The 11,275-nt window shown below is 44.6% G+C and overlaps 2 protein-coding genes across 4 annotated transcripts in view; one reads left to right on the top strand and one right to left on the bottom strand.

Annotated features, from left to right (window-relative positions):
- The first annotated feature begins 714 nt into the window (after positions 1-714).
- On the top strand, positions 715-2,358 carry LOC147260929 (uncharacterized). The gene is made up of 3 exons (XM_086204798.1): positions 715-792; positions 1,497-1,780; positions 1,886-2,358. Exons 2-3 carry the CDS (start codon positions 1,502-1,504, stop codon positions 2,120-2,122), a joined length of 516 nt encoding a protein of 171 aa, XP_086060924.1. The 5' UTR covers positions 715-792; positions 1,497-1,501; the 3' UTR covers positions 2,123-2,358.
- Positions 2,359-9,571: 7,213 nt separating this feature from the next.
- pold4 (DNA polymerase delta 4, accessory subunit) overlaps positions 9,572-11,275 on the bottom strand; it is an 8,473-nt gene continuing 6,769 nt past the window's right edge. For all 3 annotated transcript variants that reach the window (XM_086204796.1, XM_086204795.1, XM_086204797.1), the window contains exons 4-5: positions 11,151-11,262; positions 9,572-9,856 (exon numbers count right to left, since the gene is read on the bottom strand). In XM_086204796.1, coding sequence (XP_086060922.1) covers positions 9,832-9,856; positions 11,151-11,262 — 137 coding nt within the window. In that variant the 3' untranslated portion in view covers positions 9,572-9,831. The remainder of the gene's footprint in view (positions 9,857-11,150; positions 11,263-11,275) is intronic.

Here is an 11,275-nt window from a genome sequence, read left to right as displayed (position 1 = left end):
CCATATGGTCGACTGCAGTTTTCAAATTGTTGGAAGGTGCAATGTTTGTCTAATGTAAATGCCTTGTTAAATTTAATGAGCTGCTGCTAAGACATCCTGTTTCCACTTCAGGTGTAAGTGAACATCTTTATTTGATCCAGATATCCACAAAAATTACATTCTTTTTGAAATGGGGTTTCAGGGAATGTGAAGACATTAATCCTGTTAAATGGGCGGCCCGGTGGAGCAGTGGTCCTCACTGTGGCCCCCCAGCAAGAAGGTTGTGGGTGGAGCCCCGGCTGCAGCACGGGGTCTTTCTGGGTGAGTCTCCATGTTCTCCCTGTTCCTGCTGGGTTCTCTCTGGTACTCCAGCTTCCTCCACAGTCCAAAGACATCAAGAGGGACCAGGTTAATCCAGACTCTAAATTGACCGTAGGCGTGGCCGGGAGAGCCAATGGTTGTCTGTCTCTATGTGTTGGCCCTGCCATGGACTGGTGACCTGTCCAGGGGGAAGTTGGAGGGATAGGCTCCACCCCCACCACCCTGAACAGGAGAAGAGGGAGAACATGGAGGGATGGAGGATGGATGGATGGATGGATATATTAACATTTAAAAGTCACTACCACTCATAAAAAATAAAAAGACACGTTCCACCCACCCAGGTTCTGCAATCACACCGTACTCTTGTATCCTCCCACCTGATTGTCAGGAGTTCAGGGAGGTATAAAAGCTGCAATGATCACCTGGAATGCACTCATTGCAAGAATCTTCCTGACACGCTGACTGTACGCGACTAATACGCCCTCAAGTCAAGTAAGTTCCTATATTCAAGTTCACTCTCTGATATGATTGGTAGTGAAGGAGCATGTGCTCACCGGTTTACTCATCTAATATCTGATTACACAAAATGTATTTGGGGTGAGGATTTGAGTGTGGCAACAAGCAGCCCAGTTAAAAAAGACATCAGGCCTGCCTGATTATTTTGATAATTTGACTTTTTAAATTTAATTGTTTAATTTGCTTGTGTGCAGAAACAAGAAATGCTGCCTAATGGCCACGGTTAAGAGTGAAGGAAGACATCCATTTATATCGAGGTTCATGTTTTCCTCGTGGTAAAGTCAAGCAGTCAGACATAAGGGAACACAAATTATAGCTGTGGCCACCGACTCAAATGTGGGAACAAAGTTCATCTTGTGAAGACAAACTTTTTAAATTGAGTGACCATGTTCTATGTTGTGGGCACAAAAAGGTTGTTCCTTCTTTGGGTCCACTGGAAGACCCCTACACGGGGGACCTTGTTTTCTTAGTATTCAAATAAGCTGTGCATTTACCTGAAGGTCTATACTTTAACGAATAAATTTGGAATAAGAGGAAGTGTTAAAACCCAAACATATAAAGATACATGTGCAGTTTGTTGCATTTGTAAATGTGCACCACATAAGGCGTTTTCTGAACCAAAAGTGTGTTTTTGACAAAAATGATCACAAGGCTTTATGATGCCGATGTTTCGTCTTCAGAGCAAATGGACGTCTACGACAGCTTGTGGCAGAAAAATGAGGACATTGCCTACCAGACATTGGCAGTGCCGTTTCTGCAGCACATGCCGCTGGGGGACCTCCAGGCAGACTACTATGTTGGCTTCATGATTCAGGACATCAATTACCTGGTGAAGGTCACTGACATGTTGAAGGAGATGAGTGAGAATGTGAAGGCCCCCAAGGACATCAGCGACTTCATGAAGAACAGATATGAAAGCTACCAGAAATACGCTGAAGCAACACTGAAACAGTTCAACCTCAATGTAAGAAATCATCAGTTCTCCTGCATGTGGGCCACCAGGTTTAGTGGGTATTCTCAGAACTGACATGTATTTGTAGTACTAACACATCCACCTGTTTCATCCTAGGGCGTGTCCAACATTAAGGCGACTCCAGCCATGGAGAAGTACCTGGCTGATTACAAAGAAGCTATGGAGAAGGAGGAGCCCATTTACTTTGCGTGGCTCTTCTTCCCTGCGCGAGGCTCTGGCTGTGGGTGGCCAACCAACTCAACGAGACCTGCTGTAACGCTTACTTCACCTGGAAGAAGGACAACGTGTACGGGCACCCTGAAGACCACAAGGCCCTGCTCGACAAGTACCTGACCAAACCAGAGCAGATTGAAAAGGCCAACAACATCTTCTGCATGCAAATGAAGAACGAGCATGATTTCTTTGAGTCCTCTCTCCAAGAGTAATGAAGAAATGAAGGCTGCTAACTGTGTCTGCAGCTCGACCACTTTCCACTGTTTGGTGAAGTTTCAACAACATGCTGCACTGTCATAAACATCTCTCTGGATCAACTTGTTTTCTCTGTTTCAGAAGATGATCAATGAATAAAGGGGCCACTTCTCTATAACACCTCTTTCATTTTCATTTTTTTAATAACATACATCAGGAGCTCCATGAGAGCCTGATCAAGTCAATGTTGCATTCACAAGTATTTATGTCTCAATTTGAACTGGGAGAGGCAAGTCAAGTTCATTTCAATTGTTCAGCGCCAAACCACAAGACAAGCTATTTCATGAGCAGGTCCAGATAAACGGATGAATGACAACATTTATCCGTTTTTCTGGACCATGCCGTACGCCGCACTCACCAGAAAACTTTGACAGCAGAGGGGATAAAAGACTGAGTGGCACTGAGCTGTGCAAGCAGGCAGAACATAATGATGCCCTGATGACAGCAGCCACAATTCACTCTCAAGAACCTGTCTGGAGGACGTAAAAATACCCTGGAATTTCGGCTGTATTCCAGGGTATCTGCAGATTTCAAAAGGAATTTCAGTCTCTTTCTGTCCTAAACCAACAGACTGCAGAACTCCCAAATAAGAGAAAAACTCAGAAGGCTCCAAATTAATGACTGCACGCATCAATCAGGATAACCTCAGGATTCTAACTCTTCCGAATCTTTTGAGTTCGTGTCATCCTGTCCTCCTGACATTTCCGTCTGGTGCAGGATCTTTCTGGGTGAGTCTCCATGTTCTCCCTGTTCCTGCTGGGTTCTCTCTGGTACTCCAGCTTCCTCCACAGTCCAAAGACATGCAATTGGGGACTCGGCTGATTCTCTATTTTGACCGTAGGTATGAATGTGAGTGTGAATGGTTGTTTGTCTCTGTATGTTGGCCCTGCCATGGACTGGCGACCTGTCCAGGGTGAACCCCGCCTCTCGCCCGTAGACGCTGGGATAGGCTCCACCCCCCCCCCCGCGACCCTTAATAGTAAGGAATAAGCGGAAGACAACGATGGACGATGGCTGTAACTGGACATTCAAACACACTAGGTTGTGTCTGAGTGTCTTCCTGTCACCGTATCTTTTCTCTTTTTTTCTTATGAAAAGGAGCAATTTGAAGTCACCTGTGGGTGAACAACAGGTGTTCATGATCTTTTCTTGCTCTTTGTAAAACCCTGAGAACCGAGGCAGGAGTCTGACCGAGCAGGTTCACTCCTGAAACACTGGAGGGCAGCAGATACCAGCACAATGCTGAAATGTATTTCAAAGTATTGCTCTGGCAGCAGTAAAAGTACACAGCAGTGTGACAGAGGTGTGTCTTAGCCTGCGGTGTGCAAGTGTCTCAGAGTGGAAGGAGACGCTTCATGTGTAACAGAGACTCCTTCAATCCTTTCAGGTCCAGCTGCAAAGTTGGACTTTATGAGCCAGCTCTTGGTGTGCCTCATGTATGTGGAAGTCACACGGCGGAGAGACGTCTGAGACGAGAGACGTGAGAGCAGAGAAAACGCTGCGAGACTTGAGCTCACTGGGATTCGTTTTACATTCGTTCACCTCATGATTTCAACCTTTGACCATATTAACAAACTCATGACACGACAACATTTATAATGACCATAAATAATGAAGGAAGCAAGTCATCCTTTTGAATTATGAAGTTGTTGCTTTTGAAAGCGAAATTCCACATTTTGTGTCCAAGAGTCAGTCAGATATCGGTCTGAACACTATCTTTATAAAAGTTATCTTCAAAAAATGCTGCCTAAGTTTGAACAACTGAAACAGAATTAAGCAACATTTATTTTAGTAGAAAGTCCAAAAGTCTAGTTTTGGTCTAAAACTAAACCCAGATTTTAAAAGAACAGGTTAACTTTAAGTGAAAGTCTGTTATTGTCCATCCTTCCCAGGGTTAGTCCAGAAGATAGAGACCCTCTTCTCAGGAGCTGAGACCCACGCTAATTAGCTTAGCCCCATGGCTGGTAGTGGGTGGGAGGTGTTTGCACCAGCTGGCTCAGGTCCAGGCTAGTTATTAGGGCCTGAGCCAGAAGGTACTTCAGGCGAAGACCCCGTTATGTTTGCTCGGCACACTCGCCACTTCAAAAGTTAATTTGACCCCCTAAACATGCTGGAAAACTCACCAAATGTGGTAAGCACATCGGGTGCAGCGAAAAATTTGATAATCTACATACTACATACATTTTAAAAACACTGTAATACACTCCAGTCCTGGTGCTCCTCCTCTCTCTCCATTCTATTAAAGATCAAAGACAGAGCAGTGGGGGAGGGGTTCTTAAAGGGCCAGCTCTCAGCTCTGCTCTCACTCTAGCACAGATCAAAGACAGAGCAGTGGGGGAGGGGTTCTTAAAGGGCCAGCTCTCAGCTCTGCTCTCACTGTCCGATCAGACTCAGGCTTCTATCTCCTAAACTACAAGGCCCAGGGATTTGACCAAGACACCCTTGGATTCAGGCCGGTGTCAAGGACGCGCGGGTGCTCAGGCCCTAACAACGCTGCTTGCAGCTTTAATGAAGCTTTGAAGTGGCGAGTGTGTCGCGCAAACACAATAGGTCTTCGCCCCAGAGTACCTCCGGGCTCAGGCGTTGCATTGTACCCGCTGTGGAAGGTCGAAATACGTCGCAAAACTAAACACTGTTGCATCTGGGTAAACAACACCATCTAGAGGCGAGCTCAGCTCAGTGAATTTCACCGCTTAGTGAATCGAGCCCCTCCAGTGGCTGCGTCTGGATAACCGCCGCTTCAAGCGGTATTTCCGCATGACGACTGGCCAGTTTGACGACCTGCTAGCTAGGATCAGTGACAGAATTCACGAATGGACACCAATTTATTCAACTGGTTCTTGTAATTTTGACACGTAGTGTCATATAGCACCGGGTTCACACACATAGCCACAATTAACTTGTCCTCCATTTTGTGACTCAGTCAGCCGTGACGTCGGGACAACCTCAATGCTGATTGGCTGTTGCAACGCGAATTTTTTGCAAAAGCTGAATATTTTCAACTTGCGTGAATGGCGAAATTTCGCGCATTTGCGCCACCCAACTGAGAATTCACATCATTTGCACGTTTGCATCTGTTTGGAAACTGTTCACGCGAATTCGTGTTTGGTGTGAGCACGCAGAGCGTGACTGAAGAGTTGAGAGCCGGCCCTTTAAGAGCCCCTCCCTTCTCTGCTCGCTCTCTGCCATCTGTGTCAGAGTGGAGAGCAGAGGAGGATTTGGCAGTTTAACTGTGAAACACAGTCATAACTCAGCATATGTTGGTCAAAAGTGGAATGTAAGACCATCTTTTCGTAGGGTTTTTTGTCAGAAATTCAATGGTGTGCTTTTTGAAGGTGTGAGTGTTTTAGTTTAGACGCTACAAGTATTTGTTTGACAGTATGTACATGAGGGCTGAGATGCTCCCCTTTTGGTTCCATGACGACTGACAACAAATCTCTGCCATCTGTGCCTGAGTGGAGAGCAGAGGAGGATGAACCAAATTTTAGTGTGGAAAAGTGTAATATCTCTGCATACGTTGCTCCAAAGTGGAAAATAACACCATGTTTTTTGGGGGGATTTTTGTCAGGAATGCAGTGCTGTCAAACTGGCCTGCTGCTCCCATGAACCAGTCTGCCATCCAGTCCCCCCATCAAGCTGGCTTGCTCAGTCTGATGTAGATTGCTTCTTTAACTTGTCTTTCACCCTCCTGAGGAAATTCAGCACCCATTCACACTTGGATTCCCTTGTTGGATCAATGACCCCCTGTCAACCTGCATGAATACTGGCTAGCAAACAGCTCCCATGTGACCTCTATGACTGAGCTGTGACCAATGCCTTATAAATGCTTAAAAAAAGTAATAATCCTTACAGGGCCTTTATTTGTCTCTCATCACAGGTGCAGCTCAGGTGTGCAGGCCCAGAGAAGATCAGATCGGAGGCCAGTACATCTGACTTGTCGCACATTCAATGTTCAAATGAATTTCTGCTTGATTTTGTACCAGCACACAAAACATTCAATGACGGGATTGTGCAGTGCTTGAATGCCGTGACAGAGACATTTCTGTAAGATAAAAGAAAGACATACTGTGTGACAAATTCTATACCACTTGTCTGTTAAGGGGTCGGGGGGGGGGGGGTACACCCTGGACGGGTCACCAGGCAAGGCCATCAGAAGCAATTAGGGGCTCAGTATCTTGCTCAAGGATATTTCCACATGGTGACCAGGGGAGGTGCGGATCAAATCAGTGAAGGGGCTGATTCAGGCTGAGAGAGACATTTTTCGTTACTGACTTGAAGTTTACTGAAGTCTAAATTCTTGCTTGTGTTGTGCGTCGCTTTGGACAAAAGCGTCTGCTCAATGAAATTGTAGAAATGTAGAATTGTAGAACTTCACAGAAAAGCTGTTGTGAAACTTAAATTTGACAGCTTCAGTTTCAGAAAACAGCTCCTCCGAAAGCTCCTAATCAAGAATTTAGTCCTCATCACTGAAGTCAGAGGATTTTCAAATGGAAGTGTACTTTACTTTTTATTAGTTTGGTTGAATTCATTTATTTAATTGTTTTAAATAAACATTCATTCTTTCATACACTGAGAGGACGCATCACAGTTCTCCAAATGGGCACATTCTGGATCTCCAAAACTTGCGTTCACAGATCTGCAAGCAGATGTCGCACTAAGAAAGCATTTTGGAGCAAGTGACCCTTGTACTTTCTGGCTACTGATGGTGCCTGAGACTACTTCTTTGACCATGTTTGGATCTACTTAGGGAGTCAGCGTTCTGTGCTCTGAACATTCAAACAACATAAAAATCAAGCACGGTTCCTGGCTCACTAACAAGCACCTACATACTGTATGTGCCTACATAAGTAAGAGGTACTAACTCCTTATAATAATAATAATAAGAAACATAATAGGGTCTTCGCCAGGGACTGGCTCAGGCCCTAATAATAATAATAATAATAATAATACATTTTATTTATAAGGCGCCTTTCAAGGCACTCAAGGTCGCCGTACAACAGTTTAAAATAGATAAAAAAATAAAATAAAACATGCACGATTTAAAAGAACAACAACAGAAGTCCCTAGGAGAGCACAAGAGAGGGCATTCAGCCATATGCCTGTCTAAAGAGGTGAGTTTTGAGATGATTTTTGAAGGTGTCAATGGAGTCAATGTTTCTGATGTCAGGAGGGAGGGAGTTCCAGAGGCGAGGGGCAGAGCAACTGAAGGCTCTAGCCCCCATGGAGGTTAGACGGAAGGAGGGGACATTGAGGCTGATGGAGGAGGAAGACCTGAGAGACCGGGTGGGAATGTTGGTGTGGAGAAGGTCTGACAGGTATGAAGGCGCGAGGTTATGGATGGTTTTGAATGTATGGAGGAGGATCTTGTAGTCAATGCGGTGTTTTATGGGAAGCCAGTGGAGTTGATGTAGAACGGGGGTGATGTGACTGATGACAGGGGTTCTGGTGATGATTCGGGCAGCTGCGTTCTGGACCAACTGAAGCTTATGGAGGAGTTTGTGTGGGAGACCAAAAAGAAGTGAGTTACAATAATCCAGACGGGAGGTGACGAGAGAGTGGACCAGGATTGCAGCGCTGTTGGGAGTGAGAGATGGGCGGAGATGGTTGATATTCCGGAGGTGGAAGTAGGCGGACCGGATGGTGTTGTTGATGTGGGTATGGAATGATAAGGTGGAGTCGAGGACGACACCCAGACTCTTAACCTGAGGGGAAGGGGAAACGGAGGTGTTGTCAATGATGAGGGTGAAACTGGGATGCTTGTTGAGTGTGGATTTGGAGGAAATGAGGACTACTTCTGTTTTATCACTGTTAAGTTTGAGGAAGTTTGAGGTGAACCAGGATTTGATTTCCTGTAAACAGGCACAGAGGGAGGAGGGTGGGAGGGTGGAGGAGGGTTTGGAGGAAACGTAGAGCTGGGTGTCGTCCGCGTAACAGTGAAAGTAGATGTTATGCTTACGGAATATCAGTCCAAGTGGGAGGAGGTATATGATGAAAAGGATAGGGCCAAGGACAGCGCCCTGGGGAACACCAGAGGAGAGGGGGGAGGGATCGGATGTGAAAGATTTTAACTGAATGAATTGAGTACGGCCAGAGAGATATGAGCGGAACCAGTCCAGGGGTATGTCTGATAGTCCAATGGAGGCAAGTCGGTCGAGGAGGATGGAGTGAGATATGGTGTCAAAAGCCGCGCTCAGATCGAGAAGGATGAGAATGGATAATAGTTTGGAGTCAGCTGCCAACAGAAGGTCATTGGTGATTTTAAGGAGGGCTGTTTCTGTACTATGATGAGGGCGAAAACCGGATTGGAACTGTTCGTAGAGGTTATTGTTGGAGAGGTGGGCCTGGATCTGTGACACTACTACTTTTTCCAGGATTTTAGAGAGAAATGGCAGGTTGGAGATGGGACGAAGGTTATTGAAGGTGTTGGGGTCTAAACCAGGTTTCTTCAGTGTTGGAGTAACAGCAGCACCTTATGAGGCCAGATTCAAACTGTTTACAGAACAGACACATGCCCATTTATCCCACTAGGAAAACAGGTTAAGAATAATAACCAATAATATTAAAATGAAAGTTCAAAAAGAAAGAAAGCAGTTCAGTCCATCCATTTTCTTCCACTTATTCCTCTTAAGGGTTGCAGGGGGCTGGAGTCTATCCCAGCAGCTTTCCGGAGAGAGGCGGGACCCCTGGACAGGTCACCAGTCCATCGCAGGGCCAACACATAGAGACAGACAACCATTCACACTCAGTTATAACCTACGGTCAATTTAGAGCAGGGGTAGTGTCTTCTATGGCTGAAGGTGTGTAAATCAGTGCAATCACCTGTTAAAGTGTTTGGTTGGAAGGAAAACCTGCATACACACGGCTCTTCGTGGCACATGGTTCCCTACCCCTGATTTAGAGTATCCAAGTAGCCTAGTCCCCAATTGCATTTCTTTGGACGGTGGGAAGAGGCTGGAGTACCCGCAGGCACAGGAAGAACATGCAAATTCCACACAGGAAGATCCTGTGCTCGTGCCGCGACTCAAACCCAGAACCTTCTTGCTGTGAGGCAAAGGTGCTAACCACTGCACCACCGTGCTGCCAAAGTTCAATCCTTTTTTTCTTTTACTTCAGATGTAACTGCAAATTGTGCCCGTTTTATTTTACTTGAAATGTAAACCTCAAGTGTCTGTTCTGTTTTATTTGAAATGTATCAAGAAGAGTTATGACTTTCACAGACTCATGGTTTTCACTAAATCAGCTTTGCCAAAAGTGACCCCAGGACTGAAATCCCCCCCATTATGTGTCACAAGAAACCACAGGACAGTGTAACGGGACAATTTTTGATTTAATAGAGTGTTGATGAAACTAAGTTAGCAAACAATGATGCAGAACACTGTAGGAGAAAAAAGTACAGACATCACAGTGGTTCTGTTGTTTTGTCAATGCCTGATGGATCATCTGTCCTCTATCGATTCGTACAATGAAGCGTCTCCTTGAAAATTTTTTTGCTGTTTTTTTCTCCTCTTGTGGATTTTTTCCAGCGTTGAAGATAAAAAGTCCAACATAAAATTAATGTCCTGTAAACCTTGTCATCACAAAGGATATTCGCTCCATAAGCTGAAAAACAAACAAAACAATGGAGTATGAATCAGTGAATCGTCAAAGTGTTGCTGATTGTACACAATTATCCACATAGAATTTTTTTTATTTTTAACAGAAGAAGTTACAAATAAGTCCAGTCTCAGCTTATATGATTTAGATTTGCACCACAAAGTCTCTAGAATTGTTTGTTTTTTTGGGAATGAATTGAGGTTCAGCATTAGCTGACAGTATTACCAGCTGGCAGCCTCCCCGACTTAACTGATACACTATGGTGTTGGGCCTATCAAAACTCTTTGGGAAATTTGGTAAAGGCCAATACATAGTGCAAGTACTGTCACCCCAGCAAGAATTAAATGAGGCAGTTTTTCTCTGTCGCTGTGTCGCTATCACAATATACTTGAAGTATTTTCTACTGGGTTTCATTACAGTTATTGAAAATAAAATAACAAACAAATAACAAAAACAAATTACAACAGTGTCAAAGTTATGCATTTTGAAATGCAGCCCCAGACTTTTGTTTCGATACCCAATTGCCCTCTATTGCTTTCACCCCCAGCCTCCCCTGCGCATGAAGCCTCGCCTCATAAAAATATCCTGTGTAAAGCACGTACTTCGAAGCAGTATTAACATTTTTGTCAAGGTTGTGACGAGATTCCAATGTCACAAATCCAAAAAATTAGCAACACAAACAAATCTCAGTGCACTAGTCAATAGTACAGTCAGATTTGTATAATGTCTGAAGATTCACCACCACAGGCTGAATTCTTGGGGAAGCAATTTTTACGGTATCATGCTGAATTGTAACTATTTGGTAGACTACTTTGCATGGTATTGCCATCCCCCAACCGGTCAAAGCAGAAGGCCGTCCCCATTGAGCCTGGGTCTGCTTGATGTTCCTGCCTGTTAAAAGCAAGGTTTTCATCACCACTGTTGCAGGATGTGCTGCTGATGGAGAATTGTTGGGTGTAGATTCATTGAAGGAGTGTGGTACTAGACCTGCTCTACTGTACAGTGTCATGAGAGAACTTTTGTTGTGATTTGGAGCTACACAAATAAAATTGACTTGACTTGCTGGGTGTCAGTAGCTCAAGATTGATTTCAGCATAAATTATTTGGGGCAATGAATAACAACAAAATATGTGGTTTAAACACAGAAGTGACTTTATGTAGCCCATATTGGAACCAGAAATGATGTGAGTATCCATGACAAAAATCCTGTCCCTCTGTGTTTTTTGTTTGGGTGTGATTTGAGGTATACAAAAACAACTGTCCAATTATACACTGTACTGTATATATGTGTATCAAATACCTCAGGTTGTACTCAAGGTCAGTACGCGCATGCAACAGCAGGTTTCTGATTTCCTCAGGAGGATTCAAACCATGACAATTTGCCCTCTCCCACCTCTGCAGCCTACTGACACCTGGTACAAGACA

The sequence above is a fragment of the Aulostomus chinensis genome, chromosome 5 (assembly GCF_037954235.1).
Source record: "Aulostomus chinensis isolate RoL2024-O1b breed Wild chromosome 5, RoL_Achi_v1.0, whole genome shotgun sequence".
NCBI classification, from domain to species: Eukaryota; Metazoa; Chordata; class Actinopteri; order Syngnathiformes; family Aulostomidae; genus Aulostomus; species Aulostomus chinensis.
Note: the sequence above shows the minus strand (reverse complement) of the source record. Positions and strands in the feature narration are given on the sequence as shown.